The sequence below is a fragment of the Apis laboriosa genome, unplaced genomic scaffold, assembly GCF_014066325.1.
Source record: "Apis laboriosa isolate Shangri-la unplaced genomic scaffold, ASM1406632v1 scaffold45_cov149, whole genome shotgun sequence".
Taxonomy (NCBI): domain Eukaryota; kingdom Metazoa; phylum Arthropoda; class Insecta; order Hymenoptera; family Apidae; genus Apis; species Apis laboriosa.
Window position 1 is genome coordinate 1,424,458 of NW_025223361.1, and position 19,886 is coordinate 1,444,343.

Sequence of the window (19,886 nt, forward strand, 5' to 3'; positions counted from 1 at the left end):
TAATTTATAATATTAAAATATTGTTTTAATCAACATTAATTCTATAATCTATAAGACGTTGAGATCATTTTGAAAGTAAAAAATAAATTTAAATTCATCAAATGAGTTTTTTTTGCAATGTAATGAAAATAATTTAGATGTTTGATAATTTACATACGATTACATAATTTACATAGAAAATAACGATTATCTTTATTGATTCATAATGCACATAAGATAATTGACCATATTCACTTCATTTCATATATAAAACTATATTTATTCATTTCATTTCACATATAAAATATAAAACTCTTTCATTTCGATAATTATATGTACATGTATGAAGGAAATATTTAATGGTTATTTTTAATAATTAAATAAAAGATTTTATTAAAATTTTTTTAAAAAATGTCAATAAGACGTGGTGCTTTAGTAGTTTTAGAAGGTTGTGATAGAGCAGGAAAATCTACTCAGGCGAAAATGTTAATAACTGCTTTAAATAACTGTAATATTCCTGTTGAATTATATGGCTTTCCTAGTAAATATATATTTTTTTAATAATTTTTTAAATATAAATATAATATAATATATTAGTAATTGTTGAAATGTTAATTTTTGTTTATTATATATAATCTTATGAAATAATAATTGATAAAATTAATCATTATTTAACTCAATATTATTTATAGATAGAACAACTGCAATTGGAGAGATAATAAATAATTTTTTGACTAAAAAAATAGAACTTCCTTCTGAAACAGTACATTTATTGTTTTCTGCAAATCGATGGGAATGTAAAGATGAAATTTTGAAAACTTTATATAAAGGAACTACTCTTATTATTGATAGGTAAGTAATTAATAAATCTTGTCATAATTTCTTTACAAAAAAATATTAAAATATTAAAATTTTAAATGTAATATAGATATGCTGCTTCTGGTGCTGCTTATACAGCAGCTATAACTGGAAAAAATTTAAATTGGTGCAAAGAACCTGACAGTGGATTGCCTTCTCCAGATCTAGTTATTTATCTTTCAATTTCCAAAAAATCTCAAAGTTTACGTAGTAATTGGGGAGATGAACGTTTTGAAAATGTTGAACTTCAAGAACTTGTTGCTTCTAATTATGAAAAATTAATAGACAAAACATGGTATGTAATTAATGCAGATAATGATAAATCAGTAATACATTCTCAAATATTAGAAAAAGTAATAAATACTATAAAGAATATTGAACATTTGCCTATAGAAAAATTATATGAATCTGATAAAAATAGTTAATATTAATAATATAGAATTAAGTATAAGAAAAGTAAAAGTTTAAATTTTAAATTAATTATCTTATTATATTTAGCAACTATGACAAAATGATTGCTAAATATATTTTCATATAATAATATATGATTATGATTATCACACAAATATAAATTTTCTAGAAAAATATATATTTTTTTAAATATAATATTTCATACAAATATAAATACTTATATCTTGAGGATAAAATATTCAATGATGAAATATACTTAATGTTTGAATTTCAACTTCGAAATAATTTGAAATTTTCAAAAAGCTTAAAGTCTTGAAGATTTTCAGATTTCCAAGAGATTTAGATTTTTAATTATATTCGAAATGATTTAAAATATTTTAAAATCTATTATTAGATATATTATACATTAAAAAATATATTCCTTAATATTACAAAATATTTTATTTTATATAGTGATTAGTTTGGGATTTAGAATTTTATATACAAAATTTATTAAAAGTATAAAACAGAAATCTATATAAAAATATATAAATCTAAATAAAAATAGAGAAAAAAAATTAATATGTTTAAATTGATAAATAATCAATCTATAATTCAATAGAAATATAATTCAATAGAATAATAATTCAATCTATAATTATTTAAACTTTTTTTTCATTTAATGAAGTAATACTTATTTTTAAAAATTTTTTATTTTATTATTTTATATATGTATATAAGCACGAATTTTGTTCCATTATAATATTATATAAGTATACATAAATTTTTTTTAATTTATTACATTAATATATAATAAATTTAATTTAATAAAATGTAATAAAACAATGTAATGAAAAGAATTTATTATTAAAGAATAAATTGTTTTATTTATTTCTTTTATCACAAGCTCTAATATGAAAATTTGATATAAAATATAGTAATATATTAGAGAGAATTCTTAGTATTGTAATTTATCAATAATAAATAATCCATGTATGTTATTTGTTTTAATTAAAAAGTATACATAAAAAAAAAATAAATCACTAATTGAATTTTTAAAATAATACATATAGAATAAATTTTATTAAAGAAACTTTATTTTTGCCTTATTATTTTTCATGTTTGATTCATTAATATAATATTAATATTTTTAAAAATTGAAATAATGATTTTTCTAATTTCGAATACATAGAAAGATCTAATATAAATCTAATATATTATAAATTATATATGTATATATAAATGTATTGCAATTAAAATATATATTGTAAAATATGTTCCTTAAATATCATTTAATATAAAAATTAGAAAAAAAATATAATATAATATAAACAGATATAGACATAATTGATTTTTTAAGATAATATATATTTAGTAAAACAAATTTTATTTCATTATAATATAATTGAATAATACCTACTATCTTTTGATTTAGAAGTTTATATTGATATAGGTAATTATAATTTATTATTAGAATGAGATAAATATGATTATTACCATTCACTTTTATAGAAATATTAATTAGTTTGAACTGATTATGTTATGATTATAAATATTATAATCATAATATATATATTATGACATAAACTAATTATAAATAAAAAATTATGTTTTTATTTTGTACCTAAGATAATTAATTTTTAAAATAATTTAATTCTTAAAATCAGTTATTTCTCGTATAAATATTTTGTTAATTTAAAAAAAATAATTTTAAAAATTATTTTTCATAGAATTGTCATACAAATTAATTTTCATACAAATTAATAAAAATTTATTATATTTTTGACAAATAAAATGTATTTAAATTATTTGACAAATAAATATATTCATATATACATTATTATTTTAGATATATATTAAATATTATGTGCAATTTTTAATTGATAACAAGTGAATGTGACATTATAAACATTCTATGATAATAATTAAAGTATACTGATTTGATTTCGCTTAAAAAAATAAAAAAAAAATATTAAAAATAGTAAAAATAAAAATATCAAATGTGTATATCTTATATTCTATGAGCACTAGAATTATGAAATTATGTGTTGAATTGTTAATGAATTGTTAATTATACATTAAAAGAAAATATATCTATATATATTAAATAACTTTGTATCAGCTTTGATATTCCATTTTTGTAATAGTGATATTGAAACAACAAATTATTGATATAAAATTTATGAATTATTGATATAAAATTTCATTTTATCATCAGATATCGTATCAAATATTGAGAGAATTGTATTTTTTATATTAAATAATAATATTTCAATATTTTTCTTCTTGAAAATGATTTTTATTTATGATTAGATCAATTTTTTACAATATTGCTTTTTTAAATATTTTATTTTTTTACTTTAAATCAGTAAAAAATAATGAAATGAAATTTACAAAATTTATGATTTAAAAGATCATAATAATAATTTTAATTTTTCGGATAAACAGACGGTTTTATACTAAAAATACACGATTCAATATCTTTTTTATCTTGCTGAATGTCTGAAGGATAATTTACATCTGGGGAACCAAAAACAAAAGTGGTTTCGAATTGTTTGTACCAATTATGATCTGTTCTCGATTTCTTTGTTCTTGGTTCATCTATTTCAGAATTATCTACAGGATTATTTAGATTCAAAGAATTTTGTTTCTTTTTAGAGAAATTCATAATTTTCAAAGCATTTTTATTTATGGGTAAATTTAAATTTTGGCTTTTATCATGATTTCCTTTCTGTGATTCAGATGCATTAACAAATGATATTTCGAAAACTTGTTTTTTTAATATTTTATTAGAAGCAATTTGTTCAGCGATTTCTTGAGATAAAACGTTTAAATTATTCGTTGATGTTGATGGTTGATTAAAATTGTTTAAAAAATTGGTGGAAAAATTTGTAATTATTTTATTCGCACACTCCGAATCTGTATTAACTTGTTTATTATTCAAAAATTGAAATTGTGATGAATTGTTATTGTTCTTTATGGTTTCCTCATCAATATTATTATTACTATCAATTAGATCGTTTAAATAATTAACTTTTGTAGTTGACAATAAAGTCAAAGCTTTGTCTTTTTGATGAGATTCTTGGATTTCATTCACTTCTGGGTCTTGTTTTTGAGGTATTTCCTTTTGGAATTTCTTTCTTTTCAACATTGAAGAAGCAATGTTGGAATCTTTCGGTACAAAGTTTTTAATATTTTCCTGCCGGATCACATATTGATTTCTATTCTGTTCCTTTTTAACAAATTGAGCTTCATTGTAAGTTCTTTTTCGAGATTTTTTCTGTTTAATATTCATATCAATTAGATTTTTTTTCAATTTTTTATTTTTTATATGATCATTCCATTTTTTTTCATGATTCGTTATTATAGGACAGTTTAATTTTTGATCCGTATAATTTTTTACCTCCGAAGGCATTGATGATCGATATTTTTTAATGATTTTATTTGATAGTTTTTGAATCATATTTTCATTATTTTTTGTAATCTTTAAATTAGAATTTGAGTTATTTTTCTTAATTTCTATTATGTTTTTACGATTACGAAGATTGTAATTATTTTTTTCATGTGATATTTCTTCATCCAAAAGATTATCATCGAACATCACAAATTTTTTAAATGATATGCCCATTTTCAAGTTATCCCAGCAATCACAATTAATTTGTAGAAAGCAATCATCGGTTCTAAAACGTGTTCTTTGAAAGCTAAAAATGATAAGCTCTCGTGGTATCGTCTCCCATGCTTCGATTAAAGATGTTAAAATATCATGAAGATTCCATTCCATAGTATCCTTCAATCGTTCTGCATATCTTTAACAAACATTTTACAAATATTTCATAAAGAAAAAATTTAAGATAAATATATATTATTATTATTATTACATTGCGTTAGATAACATTGCTATTACATTACATAATGTATATATTATATAATATTAAATGAGGTAATGTACATCCATTTTTAATTAAAAAAGAAATCATTTAAATTAATTGAAATTAAATTAATTGAAAAAAAATTATAATTATATTTATTCACATCAATTTATCATGTTATCAGAATTTTATCATTTGAATTCAAAAATAGAAGAATTATGTAATGTATCTATTTTAATTATTTATATATATATCTATTTTAATTATCTAAATACAAGTTATAAGATCTTTTAAATTAGATTTTTCTAAATTAATTTTTCAGTATAAATAATTTAATATTTTTTTTTGTAGAAAATAAAAAGCTATATTAATTAGTGCAATGAAAATTATCTGACTATATTTGAAAATATGATAAAGTCTCGAAGATTTTTAAATTTTTGAGAAGTTTTTTAAGAAGTTTTGTTTTAAGATTCAAGATATTGAGATTCAATTATTCTAAATACTTATTGATAAAAAAATATATATTTTAATTTTGATGTAATAATTATATTAATTATATGCAATATTATAGAATATATGATTCTATATGAAATTAATTTATTAAATTAAATTAAATTAAATTAAGATAGAATTAAGATAGAAATGTCATATTTCTATTTTTAAATAAGTATTTAATATAATCGAATATTAAAAAATTTTTCCAAAATCGCGCATAGAAATGTTTGAAGAGTTAGTTTCGGAGTTTTCAAAAAAAGCCTTTCTCTTGAGATTTACCTTCGTCTGAAAACCATCTTGATGTAATGAAAAACGTCTCTCCGCAATGGTCGTAAAAATGACGGGAAATCTTCAGGAAAGTAAACGAGTTGTACATTGCTCGCCACGAAATCCTTGAGTGCGCGCATCCTGTTTCGTTGTAGAAATAGCAAAATCTTTCGATTACACTTTATCATATGATCGTTTACATTTGACAACCAATTTCTGAACAATTCATTTCCAATATGAGAATTTTTGTTGTGACAGTAAATGTGCTCTTTCATTGTTATTTTGGATGGATATGGTCCACAGATCAAGAGTGGCAATTTCGTCGTCCCCGTTGAGTTACAACTCATCAAAATGATAATTTTATTTCTCGATGCATTGTTTGAGTTTGGATTTTTAACGTCATTACACGAAATCTCTGAAGGAAATACATCTGAATACATGGTCAATTCATCCGCATGAAAAAAATCTTTATGTCTGTACTTGATTATCGTCGATCTCATCAGATCGATCCATTTGCGATAATCGGCAAATATTATATTCGTCAAATCGATAGAAAAACCATGATCGTTTAAAAAATTGTTCAACCATTTATCCGAACATCTGAAACCTATATGTATATTATACAATAATACAAATACAATAATACAAATTATAAACAGAATAAACAAAATAATTTAATCATATTTGGTAATATCTGAATCATATATTTCACATGTTTTTGACAATATTGAAGAATATTTTATATTATAGAGTTGTTTCACACAGAATTGAACTATTTATGTGGAAAAATCATTAGTAGAATTGAATTTTATAAAATTTATAAATTAATTTTTTCTCTAAATTAATGATTTTTTTATATAAATAATTTAATATTCTTTTGTAACAAATATTTTTATAAACAAATAAACAAGTTGTATTGGTTAATGCATTTAAAATTGAATGATTTTATTTTAAAAAGTATCAATGATCTTCATATAATCTCTGCATATTAATCGAAAAAAAAAAATAATATTAATAAAAAAATAATAAAACTAGAATATGCATATCTCAAAATTATTTAAATTTTATTTAAGATTTTTTAGTATTATTAAAAACAAGTGAGATATTTCACATAAGTTAAGTTATATAATATAAGTTAAGTTATTTTGTTTGAATATATATATAGATATCATTATATTCGTAAAATATCTTTAAGAATCGATTCTAGAGGACAAACATAAAAATTAGTATAGAAATTAGTGGAAACTTATTTATTAAGTTATAAGCAATTGAAGTTTATGCAGAATAGAAATAAAATGAAACAATTTTTTTTTTCATCTCATTTCATTTAATGCAAATTTAAATTGCTTATAATTTAACAATTAAGGCTTTTGTATACTAATTTTTGTATTTGTTTAGAATTTATCCTCTAAAGATGTTTCATTATCATGTACATGTATGAATATGTACATGTATCATGTACATGTATGAATATATCATTATACATTATCATTATATTATATCATATATATATAATAAATATTGAATATAAAATAATTTTTCAATTTAGCTATATTTACATATATATAGTGAGATCAAAAGTAATAGGAATGAAAATAATTCAAAATAAATAATTAATAATTAATAATAAATCAAAATAAACATGACAAACAATTCAATACATATTATTTTATATGAATGCAATTTTTATAAATAAAAAAATTTCATAAAAAATCATAATCGAAATATATATCTATGTATCAAAAGCATAGTTGAAAATTTATCAACTAAAATTTTAAATAAACTATTTATCATTCAAATCATTAATCGTTAAATATATCTAATTGCAATTTGAGATTATTCGAAGAATAATTAGTTATAACTTTGAATAAAAGTTACTAATAGTAATTAATACTAGAATGTGATACCAATAGTCAAAAATACCATATACGTATAACTTCACATATCACATATCACATATAACTTCACACTTTATCGTATAGTAAAGTAAAATATTTCTTTTTTAGGTTAATACACATTGTTATAGAAGTCACTTATTATTATATTCTATTTCTGCATAACTTTACCTAATTTTGATTCCTGATTATTATAACAACTATTATTCAATAATTTTAAATAAATATATAAAATTATTAGAATTTTGTAAGAATTTTGATCGTAAACGTAAATACATAATAGTAAACATAATAGTTTCCAAATTATTATATTTATAAAATGAAAATTTTATCTCTTATATATATGAATCAATTATCAATTTTTTATACATAAAATAAAATTTTATCAAGAAAATAAAGTACCATTGACACCATATTTTTTTGTCAGTTCGAGAGCCTTTTCTCGTAGTAGAAGCTTGTCGAAAGAATTATTCATTGCATGTTCTCTACAAGCCCATTCGAATAATTTCTCTTTTATTCTCTTCATAGTCATTTTCGAGCTTATTTTGTTCGTGACATCATTTTAAAACATCAATGATAATTAATGATTTTACATAAGAAGAGTAATGTTATTTCTTAATTGGACATAGTTGCTGGATTCACTGTTAATTTTCGATTATCGAACGGATATCGTTTCTCGATTATGCAATTACTTGGAACTATTTTCAGAGTAGTCCACCGATTGGAAACTTAAAGCATCGTTTTTAATTGTTATTCCTTATTTCTCGCGCAATTTTCTAAAAAAAAAGTTGTTATTTTACAAAATCGACAAGGATTACAGATTCGGTGAAGAAAATTAGAATAATTTGGAATGAGAATTTATGTATTAGATTCTTCTATAGTATTTATTTATATCAAAAAAGTGATACACTAGAAACATTTTAAAAATCATGTAAATTTTATTATAACAAATTTATATGAAAAAATTTTATTCACATTATATTTATTCCTACGTATTTTGGTAAGTAATAAATAATAATATTTATAAAAATTGCATTGTTTTATTGATTGATTCTTGGATTAATGGATTAAATAAATTATAATAATTATATATTTATAATAAATTATAAAATGTAAAAAATATGGAAAAAAAGATGGATGAAAATGAGTTTGGCAATCATTATAAAGATCGAAATATGAACAATTTATTCGAATTCTTATAAGAATTTTCTTAAAAAAATTTAATTTTTTATTCTTATTCCTTCTCATATATATTTTTTTTGAGTTTGAATTTAGATTTGATATTGAGTTTAAGATTTTATTTGAAACTATATTTGAAATTTTTATGTTAATATGATATGTAATATTAAAAATATTTTTGCTGAATATTCGAAAATTAGAATCAAATAATAGTAATATATAATGGTAATAATATATAAATAATTTAAATTTGCATTAGATAAAATAAAATCTTGTTTTCAAAACCAATCAAAATCAGTAAAGTGATTCCCATTCTAAATATTTAAAGTCAGTGTTCCAATGACGAATGATCAAAATGTGATATTTATACAAAAAATTTAGCTCATAGCTTCATGTGAAAGCAATTTTCCAGGAAAATAGAATACAAAGAGCTTTTATTTTCCTGGATATGCACAGTCAAGCTTGTGCATTGACCGCTCGATGAATATCATTCATCTTGCACACCGAGTTAAATTGCATTTCTCCGGGGCGTCGTCCTGACGAGACACTTTACATCGTAAATTTTCATCTAATACTCCGCTTCATATTTTTTGTTTTTTATCATTCTCGACATTTCTTCTTTACCTTCTGCTCCGCTTTTCGCGATCGATTATATCCTTAAAGAGTCGAATGCGACTTATCGTTATAATTTAGATACGCCTGCGCTTTTATCAGCGAGCAAAATAATTTTAAGCGAATTTGTTATATATTTAAAGTCAAAATCTATTTCACACATAGCTAACTCATGAGATAATGCGATTAGAGAAATAGGCAGACACGTTACAATACGTGTGAAAGCTTCATCAGCCGATGGAGAAAATCTGATTAATGGATTTCGTATTCTCACGCCATTAGCAACATTCGGACAGGACAGATTCCACTAATGATCGAACATCATCACTCAAAATGAATCAGAATACGATAGATTTTGACGAAAAGTGAATTCTTCATAAATTGATTTGATTGTTGCATTTTTAACTCGATCAGAAGCGATAAGGTAACGAAAAATAAATAAAGTCGGTAACTCGTTGATAAATATTTTCATAACAAACGATTGTTTTTTCATAGCATGAAATAAACGACAGAGAATATTCACGAATGCACAGTTAATTGTTTAGAATTGTATACAGACGCGTGTCGTTTAGGTTATATTTTGGATTTCAATGCGATGACGCAAGTGATGTTGCATTATTATTTCTCGGCCCACAATGTGATAGATTGCTAATCCGGTTGAATAAAATTTGAAATGAAGAATTAGATTATATTTATCATTTAATCTATTTAAATTAAATAAGAATAATATTAATATTCTTACATGAAATTAATATATTTTTTTTTATAAAAATAATATATAAAGTGATTCATTTAATTTTTATTTATTATTTGGAATAGCTTGTTTGTTTTTGATAATATTAAAAAAATGTCGATAAAACTTGAATGTTTTCGAGGAAAAAATGTTTTTCTTGTTTTTCGTTTTATTATATTAAGTTTTATAAAAATTCAAGTTAAAATATGTTTTAAATTAATTATTTTTCAACATAAAAAACTTAATATTTTTTTAAATAGAAAATAGAAAATAATGACTTACATTTATTAATGTATTAAAAACTATATAATTTCATTTAGAAATAAATAATCATCTTTATATGATGTTTATACGATGTTAAGATCATTTTTATCTAATATATCTTTTAATATTATTAAGAATAAATATATATTCTAAACAAAGTTAAGTGAATCATTATACAATTATTTTGTATATCCAATATAATTTTGTATACAAAATATATTATTTTAATCTGTTTCAAAAAAGTTGGATGAACTATCCGGTATATATAACTATATATAAAAAGTGTTTTTCTTTTATTTTTCCAAAACTATGGAAGATCTGAAAAAATATTTCAAAATTATACGATATTAGAAAAGATGGATATTATTGTTATTTATTTAATTTTGTGATAATCTTGAATTTGCAAAAATTAACGTCGAATTTTTAAATTGAAATATATATTTTTTATCACATATATCTTTTAATATAAGTTATTATCAAGATATAAACTTTCAAAGCTTGACATGTTGAAAAAATTCAAATATTTCGTGGAATGGAATTATTAAAAAAATAATATTTTCTAGATCGAGCTAACAACAGAAGATATGAAGATATGAAGATTTGACGAAAACGAATATCACAAATTCGTGGAGCGAACAACTTTGGACGAATATGATCATAATCATAAGTTTCATTTAATCCTTTTCAAATATTTATGTCAAATACATACATATACATTGTAGATCAAAATCATTAGATAGGAAATAATATTTATATTTTTAAAATTCTTAAATATATTATTTATCAAAGTATTATTAATATAATAAGAATAAAATAAAATAAATATAAACAAAGTTAAGTAAAGTAAATGACATAAATGTCGTTAAAAAATTTGTGCCATTATGGAACACATTTCATCATTGATGAAGCATTATATTCAAGGAATTAATAAATTTAAACATTTTCCTTCGTATTAAATTTTTTATAATATATTTTTTATAATTTTTTATAATAACTCGTCACAATAATCATGAAAATACATTTTTGTCCAACTAAATTGGTGATCCATCATACTCTAATAGCCATTACATGAACGAGAAATCAATAAAAGCTCGTGATTTACAGGAATTCCCTGAAAAAAAAAATAGGTAACAAATGCATCAGTATTGTTCGATAAGAAGGTAAATCCGCTTAAGCGTTTTGTTATTCTACTTTAGCCGTTCAATTATTCATAATTCAACGATGATTGGAAGGAGGACGCTTCCTGATCGTACAGTCAGCTGCAAATCTACCTTCATATATGACTGTTTGGACAAACGGCATTAATTCTTGCTTTATCACGGCCGATGGGAAACTCTGTTTTCCCTGTTATTTATACGGTTGCTCGGAAACGTTCGACCATTTATCGGGACACTGAGAATGATCGTGCATCGCAATTCCTCTTCAAAGTTTAACTGGATCCTCATTAAAGAATAGTTAAATTCTGAAGAGCTGTGTTACCAGGTAATCCAAATGATTTTCCATCGAATTTTTCACGAATAATACGAATAATTATATTTGTAAATTATGAATTATGACGATTTATTTCTCGTTCGCCTTTATTGGTCTTATGTTGCTAAAAGATATTTTTAATTTATGGATTTCAATCTGTAAGTAATTGATACATGTATTAAATTATTCTTTTTCCTTTTTTTTTGCTATTTATACTTTTGTTATTTTCAGAATGGTCGAGATTGATCGTGCATACTTGTACTTCACACTGTGGTACTTTATCAGTTATAAAATTTTACAGAAAGTCTTCTAATGTTAAAATTCTAACTTTTCAAAACTTTGACTTATTTACAAAATAATGGAGAGACTTATAATATCGTAAGAATCAAATTTTTTCAATCATCTGATTATTTTATTTGATATATAATTATAAAAAAATAATTCTTAATTTAATTTTCTAATTCATTAATTTTCTAATTATTAGTTGATAAAATTTATGTAAAAGCTCAGAACACAAAAAACACAATGTTTTAAAATTTTATTTATTCCAAAATCCAATTCTTCTCTGTCCATTTTTATTATCCATTCAAAAAATTTCGTTCCAATCACATACAAATAATAAAAAGCACTCTCAAAACATTATTTTCTCCAAAATTTTCTTCTGAAACTTATCTTCGATCTTCCCCCTTTTTTTTCTTTTACAGATGAATATTTCCGTGGTACGATTTATTATTAATAAAAAATGATGAAATCCATCCGAAAAGAATTGGCGCGTTATCCGGCGAAAAAAGTTCTTCCATTAACAAAGCCACGGTTGAAACCATTCGACGTTGAAACTACTTTCGCGGAAGTAACTTTAGCGAGAAAAGAGCAGAAAAGAAAATATCACGGCCCCGACTCGCTCTTGTATTCGGCGATTTACCCCGTTGTGTGCATAATGAAAGTGTTCGGTTTGGCGCCCTACGATTTCACGGGTGACGAGATAACGCCCTCGAACGTCTGCCTCCTGTTCTCGTTCGCCTTTATTGGTATTTATTGCCGCATCATGTACATCGTGTACAGAAGATTCCTCAACGTAAGGAGGGACAAAGCGATTCTCAGCGTGGTGGAAACGACCAAGGTAATTCTCACATTTCGCGCAATCTTACGGCCGAGATAGGGCAATTTATGGTTTCCACAGTGTTAACGTTACCGCAGGTAACCGTCAATTACCTCGTGGCTATGTACGATCTAATTTCCACGATATTCACGAGGAAAACGTTCAGCCGAATTTGGAACGCTCAACAAGATTTCGACGAGAGGCTCAGCCAATTAGGCTATCCACGAAAAGAGACCAAGATCAAGATCGCGACTTGGATACTTTTGGCGAGTCAGATCGTTATTTGGACGGCTGTTAATCAGAGTGGGATGTTTGCTTTCGAAGAGACGTGGACGTTTAACGTGAGTTACATGTGTATTTATATCGGTAGTGCGACAGCTGTGTACAAATTTTTCGGAATGGCAAGCATTCTCGGCCTCCGTTTCCATCAGCTCAATCAAATCGCGAAAGAGAATTTACCGCCCAGAGTTGGATATAAAAGTAGCAACATCAGCAAAAAGGTAGCGTATTTATATATAGTTAATTTAAATTGTGTTTAGCATTCTAAAAATAGTGATCAAGTAGATTTGAACATGGACAGATTAAATTTTTAGAATATTTTATAGATATTTGGAAAAAAAGAAGTCATACTGTACTTAAATTCGAATCTGAAAAAGATTTAAACTTTCTAGTAGTCCAAAGTAATCCAAAAGTAGAATTAAAAATTCTTCATAGTTTCTTCAATTCTTTCTTAGTTATTCTTTTAATTTAATTGTATTTTAATCTGTTTCTTAAAATAGTTTTTAATTTTTTTAATTAGAAACATCATTTGTTATTGTCATTATAACTTATAAATTTTGAAAAATTAAAATTAATATTTTGCAAAATATTGAATAAATTATTATATATACTCTGTTAATAGCATTTGAATTTTACAAAATAAATTTTTTGACAAATTGAACTTGATCCCATCATATTGTAAAAAAAACTAATAAAAATGTTTCTTGTTTATTCGAGCAAGACAATCCAAGATTTACACAACGATTTGATGCTATCTAGCGAGACACTAGGTTCTCTTTACTCGTGGTCGCTATTGTTCTGGCTTGGAAATTTGAGTATACACAGTGTCAGCAATTTGTATTTCATCATCGATTGGGTCATCTTGACACCCTGGACCAACATTGCTTGGCCTCTCATTATTAACATGTGGTGTTGGCTGATCGGATTTATAACTCAACTTTTAGCCCTTCATATCGCTTGCGATTATACGATAAACGAGGTAATATTGATTTCATTTAAATATAATAATTTTACAAAAGATAGAGAAAAGAATAACTTTCGAGAAAAGAATAATTTTCAAATTAATTTAATATATTATTAATAAGATCATTATAAGTCATTTCAAATTATTTTTCTGTAAATAAATATATCTATCATGTAATTTTCCTTAGAACTCGATTGAACTCTATTAAAATTAGGCAAACTTTAAATCATTGTAACTTCGAAGATAGTGATTTTCAGTCAATGAACGAAAGATCATTAGAAACGTGAAACCTTACTCTTTAAAATGCTTCTTGATTTATCTCGATACGACTTCCGGTTTTCGAGATATCATCGTGTAAAGGAAAAGATAATTTTTAGTCATTTCTTATTTTCGTCTTTATCGTACACTCGGATCTCTCGCTCGCACGTCGTCTCACTGATCTATCCCAACCTTCAGACAAGTGCAGATTCCTGGAAGATATGCATGCATTTCCAAGAAATAAGTAGATCATGGGTCTCACAGGCCCATTCATAAACTCTGCATTGTTTAAGCACTATAGATACTTTAAATCCTTATATCTCCACAATGAATTGAAATATTGGAATGAAACAAAAAATAACTTCAATAGCATGGTTTCTTCTATTTTCTGAATAAGTTTTAATAATGAAATTTTTAATTCGTGCAATAAATAAGCAAAGTGACTTATACAAATATTATTTTAATATTTTATATTCTGCTAATATTTACTTTATTTTTTACATACATATTTATTTATTTAAGCTTAACATATTTGTAATTTCATTAATTTCATTTTTTTTTAGTTAATACGAATAATATCAAATCTTTTAAAATTATAAAAATTCTGTCAATTTATTTAAAATATTTGTTTCATTTTTTTATATAACTTCTATTAATAACTTATATTTGTGAATATAAACATCTAAAATAAATTAATTATTGCATTAATAAAAATTATTGCATAAATTAATTGTATACAGATATTATCCATTTCTCCTATACTTTTTTTCATCCACCACAGATTTTTGATCGCAAAATCCTTAATTCCAGGCTAATTTTATGGGCGCCATTCTCATCGAATGGGATGCAAGAACAATACAAAAATTTCCATACGAAGCAAGTATCTATAATGTTATTTCGTGTGTTAAAAAATTATATTAATTATTATACCTTACACAGGATAGTTTTCGTACTTCGTTATACTTATTAAACAGACGTCTTCGTTTCTCCGCTGGTGGTCTTTTCGATATCAAATTGTCATTGCTCTGCTCGGTAAGTTCATTTTCTACAAAAAGATAAACTCTTAATTGAAAACGATACTCTACTCACACGAACTAACCCGAAGAAAATCCATATTTATTTCTCGGTCGTTCCAATTTCGCGTCTTTGTCCACTATTAATCGCAAGATTAATTGAGCTTAATAACTATGGCTTTCAAATGTTAAAATATCGTAAATTGCATCACGAAATTATCTTGAAAACGATATCACAAATTATTCCTCAATTTCCCATTCATTATCGAAACGAATTTCTAATGAATCCGTTGATAATCTAATTTCGAGATAACATTTCGTAGATAATTTAAATCAATAATGATTTAACTGTGATTTAATTTATTTCGAATAGAGTTTAAAGTCAGTTTTACTGTTTAACAATATATTCAAAAAAGGATTAATTATTCAAGAAGAATATTGTTTTACAGATAGTCCGTGTGATATCAACATATCTGATAATTCTTTTACAATTTCCTTCAAGCTTGAAGAATCCCGATAAGATTAATTAAATCTATCGTCTTGGACAAATATTATTCGTCGAATATTTTTCTCACGTATTTGCTATCTAGATGATCAAACATACTTGAAACTACTTTCTGGTAAGTAATGCATGCAAACATGTTGAATAAGCATTAGGGAATATACAGAGTGTTCCATAATTGGAGGTATAATTGGATAAGAGATGATTCTTGATTTGTTGATATTGATACTTGTATTGTTGATATTTGAATTGTTGTTTGAATTGTAATATGATATTTGAATTGTTGATTTTTTTAGGTTCAAGGTCAAATGAATGACAGTAGGATCGAACTCTCTTTGTCTCAAGCATTTTTTTTTTTTTATATTTTTAATATTATTCGATATATTTGGAGAAGAGATTAAAATAAGATTCTTATATTTTTGAATTTATTTTACCAATTATATAAATTATTTTAGATTTTAGATTTTTATTTTAATTAAAATTTTGTATAATATTCAAATCATATTAATATTCATATATATTCTATGATAAATATTCTTTAAAATATTTTTATAAATCAATATTAATATATGGTATTTGCATGAGAATTTGTAATTGCCAAAAGATTTCTCTTAAATTTTAAGAGAATCGATTTTTTTCGTGAAATTTACACTCGGATTGGATAGGAATTGTTAAGGAATTTGTTACAGTGAGCAGGTGCGACAATTTTCTCTTTGTTACGCTTTTACCCAATAAGTAAAGGACGTAATCTAAATAGTGGAATATATTAAAATTGGATGATATTGAAATGAAAATGCAAATTTAAAAAAAATTGATGTATTCTCAAAAAAAATTGATGTATTCTTGTATCAATTTATTTATAATTATCAATAATAATATTTGAAATAACAAATAAAAATGTTTATATACAAACATACATTATATCTTAAACTATATTAGATATACAATTAATTGAAAATAATAATTTCTTTTTATATTAATTAAAGCAAATAAATTTATTTATGAATTGCAAATTATTTGATTTTAACAAACAATATTATTATTAATTTGTAAATAATATGTGTATATTTGAAGAAGTGAAATGTTATCTAAATCCCAAGGGAAATATAAATAATGATAGTGATCACTTATGGATGATGAATTATTTGATTTAATAAATATGTAAACAATTTTATTGTACAATATTAATATAGATTTAAAATAATTGAAATATATGCACAATTAAATATTTCAAAATTTTCATATAATCCTGTCAATCGTGTTCCTAAATAAACTTTAGAATATCATTTCAAAATAATAGTTGCCTATTACCTTCGTTATTATCGTTGAACTCATCCATTGTATCCATTAATCCTTATAAAGAATTTTACAATTCCAAGGAAAATCACTAGATGTAGTTATTAGTTTCCGCAATAAAGTTAAGTTTACGAGAGATGGGTCTTCGAATCACTCTATTAAAGTTATGAATGAATTAAAAATTATATGTCTATACAAAATCCATACGAACTCGTAAAATGTCTCTCGTCGCAGAGAAAGGGGAATAAAAAGATAGAAAATAGAATTTTTTAATGACTTGTGAGCCAAATTTAAAGAAAAACCTTTTTATCCCATCATCACGGACAAGAAAGAAAAAAATAAAAAAATCATTGAGTACCACTGGACACAGATACGCAACAGCAATTTTCTAGGCCATCAACCTGGAAAATTGCTTCTTCCCTCGTTTTGTCGACCTTTTCCTCTTCTTTGCTGTACGCAACCATCGTCGTTGCATGCCAATTCTCCCTTGTACCGGTGTAACTTTATTAAGCTCATTATGGGATTCATGACTTATTTTATTAAAATACCAATGGTAACTTTAATTGTTTCCCTGCTTCTTTGAATTTTATTATTGGCGACACTACATTTGTTTTTTGGATTAATTTTAGAAAAGGGTTAAAAAAATTTTCACAAAAGGAAGGTTAATCTTTTTCTATTAATTTATTTTCTATTATACGAATGTATGTATATGTATATATACATATATGTAAATTTTTTTTAAATTTTAATGTTTAAACACTTTAAATAATATATGTCATCTTTATATGATCTTTATAAATATATCTAAAGAAAAATTAATTATACTATTTAATATCTGTCTGAAATCATTCAATTTTTGTCTAAACTATTTTTTTCATTTACAGTGGATTAGATAAATTATATGATATGAATTAATATAAAAAAAAAAGATTTGAAATTTTGAATGTTATATAGTGGAAAACCAAATTAATTTAATTAAAAAAAAATATTTAGTCAATAAAAGAAGAAAATTTTTGTAAATTTTATTTTGTAAATTCATAAAAAAGAAATTATTTCTTTCTTTGTAATTTAACATATTACAATTATTTTTAATAAATTTCCTTCAATATCGCATTTGGCCAAAAGCTTTTCATCAATAACATCTGATTATTTTAAACACAATACGCTATTTTAATAATTATTTTTTCAATCCCCTTGAATAATCCCTAAGTCTGACTTTCTCGTAACTAACAAAAGTTCCATTCACTTCGTCAAAACTTCACGAATCATAAGTAAGAACGACGAAGGATTATGAATATCGGCGTAGAAGACGGAAGCAAGAAAATTTAATCCCCAAGTTTTCTAAAGGCTAAAGTTGTATACTGAATCTGGGATTTAAATTGTTCTCGCGTCATTGTGGAGACAAGTTTGCTCTTTCCGATGGAAACAAAGGTTAAACCGATGAAGGAGTTGCCTGGATTTCGATGTACGTTTCCTAGGTGGTTAGTGTTTCATAAATCTTAATCTTCCAGGGATTTGGGTCTCCTCGAGACAATTCTCTCCCTTACAGAAAATTGTTATTCGAAATCCAATGGCTAACGAATCCCTTAAATATTTACAATAAGATACTACTCTTTAATCTCGATAATTCTTTTCTTTTTTTTTTTTTTTTAACATATCGTCAAGAAACAAATAACGTCGCGAGAATTTTTATTCCATAATCGTTGTTAAAAGTTTAAAATTTTTTTTTATCCAAACTCGATACATATAAATTGAATAAATCTTTATCGATTGATTTATTATATTATGTTAATTCCAAGTTTAATTTCATCTCGAATCAAAATTGAATAAAAATTCATTCAGTCTCTGTAATGAACAACAATTGTCAATTAAAATCTTCACAATTTAAAAAGAACTTGACAATATATCTATCAAAAATATCATCGAGATTAAAGTTATTTTTTTTTTCGTAAATAATATAAATAATTACGATCGATCAATATTTCACGCCGTTTATAAGTCAATGCGAATTAACACGATCGATCAAGGAAAATAGATGGACAAATTGGAAAGGGATGTATCGCAATGACGCTTTAATTAACTTGTGATCGAATCGATACGAACGGGTGAACGCTCGTCAAATTATGCTTGAATTTCGGAGGCATAAACAAGAGATATAATAAAGGCAAATTGTCGATCAGCAGCAGTTTCGTATGTGGTGGTGTATCTTCTGCTCGGGGAGAATCGACATGGACGGCCCTTTGAAAACGTCGTTCGATAATTAATTGGTAATCCAATTGCGATGCAATGCAAACGATCCGATTCATTCGATTTTATTGGCTGCCAAAAGCAGATGTAATTCATATTTCATATCAATGTGTATGCGAAGGATGATCGCAATTTTCGTTAAATCGACGCGTTGATTTATCATCGATCGTAAGCAAGAAGAGATCGAAAGCAATTCTCGAGAATTTCACTTGTAAAT

General features: G+C 24.1%; 3 protein-coding genes across 4 annotated transcripts; 2 read left to right on the forward strand and 1 right to left on the reverse strand.

Moving 5' to 3' along the window:
* The first annotated feature begins 146 nt into the window (after positions 1-146).
* Positions 147-1,292, forward strand: LOC122716363 (thymidylate kinase). The gene is made up of 3 exons (XM_043939371.1): positions 147-520; positions 672-831; positions 908-1,292. The coding sequence occupies exons 1-3, from the start codon at positions 391-393 to the stop codon at positions 1,260-1,262; spliced, it is 645 nt and encodes a 214-aa protein (XP_043795306.1). The 5' UTR covers positions 147-390; the 3' UTR covers positions 1,263-1,292.
* Positions 1,293-3,555: 2,263 nt separating this feature from the next.
* LOC122716362 (protein PDC2-like) lies at positions 3,556-8,365 on the reverse strand. The gene is made up of 3 exons (XM_043939370.1): positions 8,156-8,365; positions 5,871-6,465; positions 3,556-5,033 (listed from the first exon to the last, which is right to left on the reverse strand). Exons 1-3 carry the CDS (start codon positions 8,283-8,285, stop codon positions 3,656-3,658), a joined length of 2,103 nt encoding a protein of 700 aa, XP_043795305.1. The 5' UTR covers positions 8,286-8,365; the 3' UTR covers positions 3,556-3,655.
* A 3,375-nt stretch (positions 8,366-11,740) lies between these two features.
* LOC122716384 (putative gustatory receptor 28b) lies at positions 11,741-16,552 on the forward strand. 2 transcript variants are annotated; one of them, XR_006347017.1, is made up of 9 exons: positions 11,741-12,023; positions 12,243-12,389; positions 12,716-13,131; positions 13,209-13,610; positions 14,111-14,368; positions 15,422-15,487; positions 15,551-15,643; positions 16,074-16,244; positions 16,423-16,552. XR_006347017.1 is itself a non-coding variant. In XM_043939401.1 (8 exons), the coding sequence occupies exons 3-8, from the start codon at positions 12,754-12,756 to the stop codon at positions 16,152-16,154; spliced, it is 1,278 nt and encodes a 425-aa protein (XP_043795336.1). In that variant the 5' UTR covers positions 11,741-12,023; positions 12,243-12,389; positions 12,716-12,753; the 3' UTR covers positions 16,155-16,273. The 2 variants fall into 2 exon arrangements, 1 of the variants encoding a protein (XP_043795336.1); XM_043939401.1 differs by lacking the exon at positions 16,423-16,552 and having other exon boundaries at positions 16,074-16,273.
* Positions 16,553-19,886: the final 3,334 nt, after the last annotated feature.

Coding starts and splice junctions, on each gene's coding strand:
- LOC122716363 (XM_043939371.1), top strand. CDS start 391: ATGTCAATAAGACGTGGTGCTTTAGTAGTTTTAGAAGGTTGTGATAGA. Junction 521..671: donor TGAATTATATGGCTTTCCTA/GTAAATATATAT, acceptor TATTATTTATAG/ATAGAACAACTGCAATTGGA. Junction 832..907: donor ACTACTCTTATTATTGATAG/GTAAGTAATTAA, acceptor AATGTAATATAG/ATATGCTGCTTCTGGTGCTG.
- LOC122716362 (XM_043939370.1), bottom strand. CDS start 8,285: ATGACTATGAAGAGAATAAAAGAGAAATTATTCGAATGGGCTTGTAGA. Junction 6,466..8,155: donor AAAAAAATATGGTGTCAATG/GTACTTTATTTT, acceptor ATATACATATAG/GTTTCAGATGTTCGGATAAA. Junction 5,034..5,870: donor AAGATGGTTTTCAGACGAAG/GTAAATCTCAAG, acceptor TGTTTGTTAAAG/ATATGCAGAACGATTGAAGG.
- LOC122716384 (XM_043939401.1), top strand. CDS start 12,754: ATGATGAAATCCATCCGAAAAGAATTGGCGCGTTATCCGGCGAAAAAA. Junction 15,488..15,550: donor TACAAAAATTTCCATACGAA/GCAAGTATCTAT, acceptor TACCTTACACAG/GATAGTTTTCGTACTTCGTT. Junction 15,644..16,073: donor AATTGTCATTGCTCTGCTCG/GTAAGTTCATTT, acceptor ATTGTTTTACAG/ATAGTCCGTGTGATATCAAC.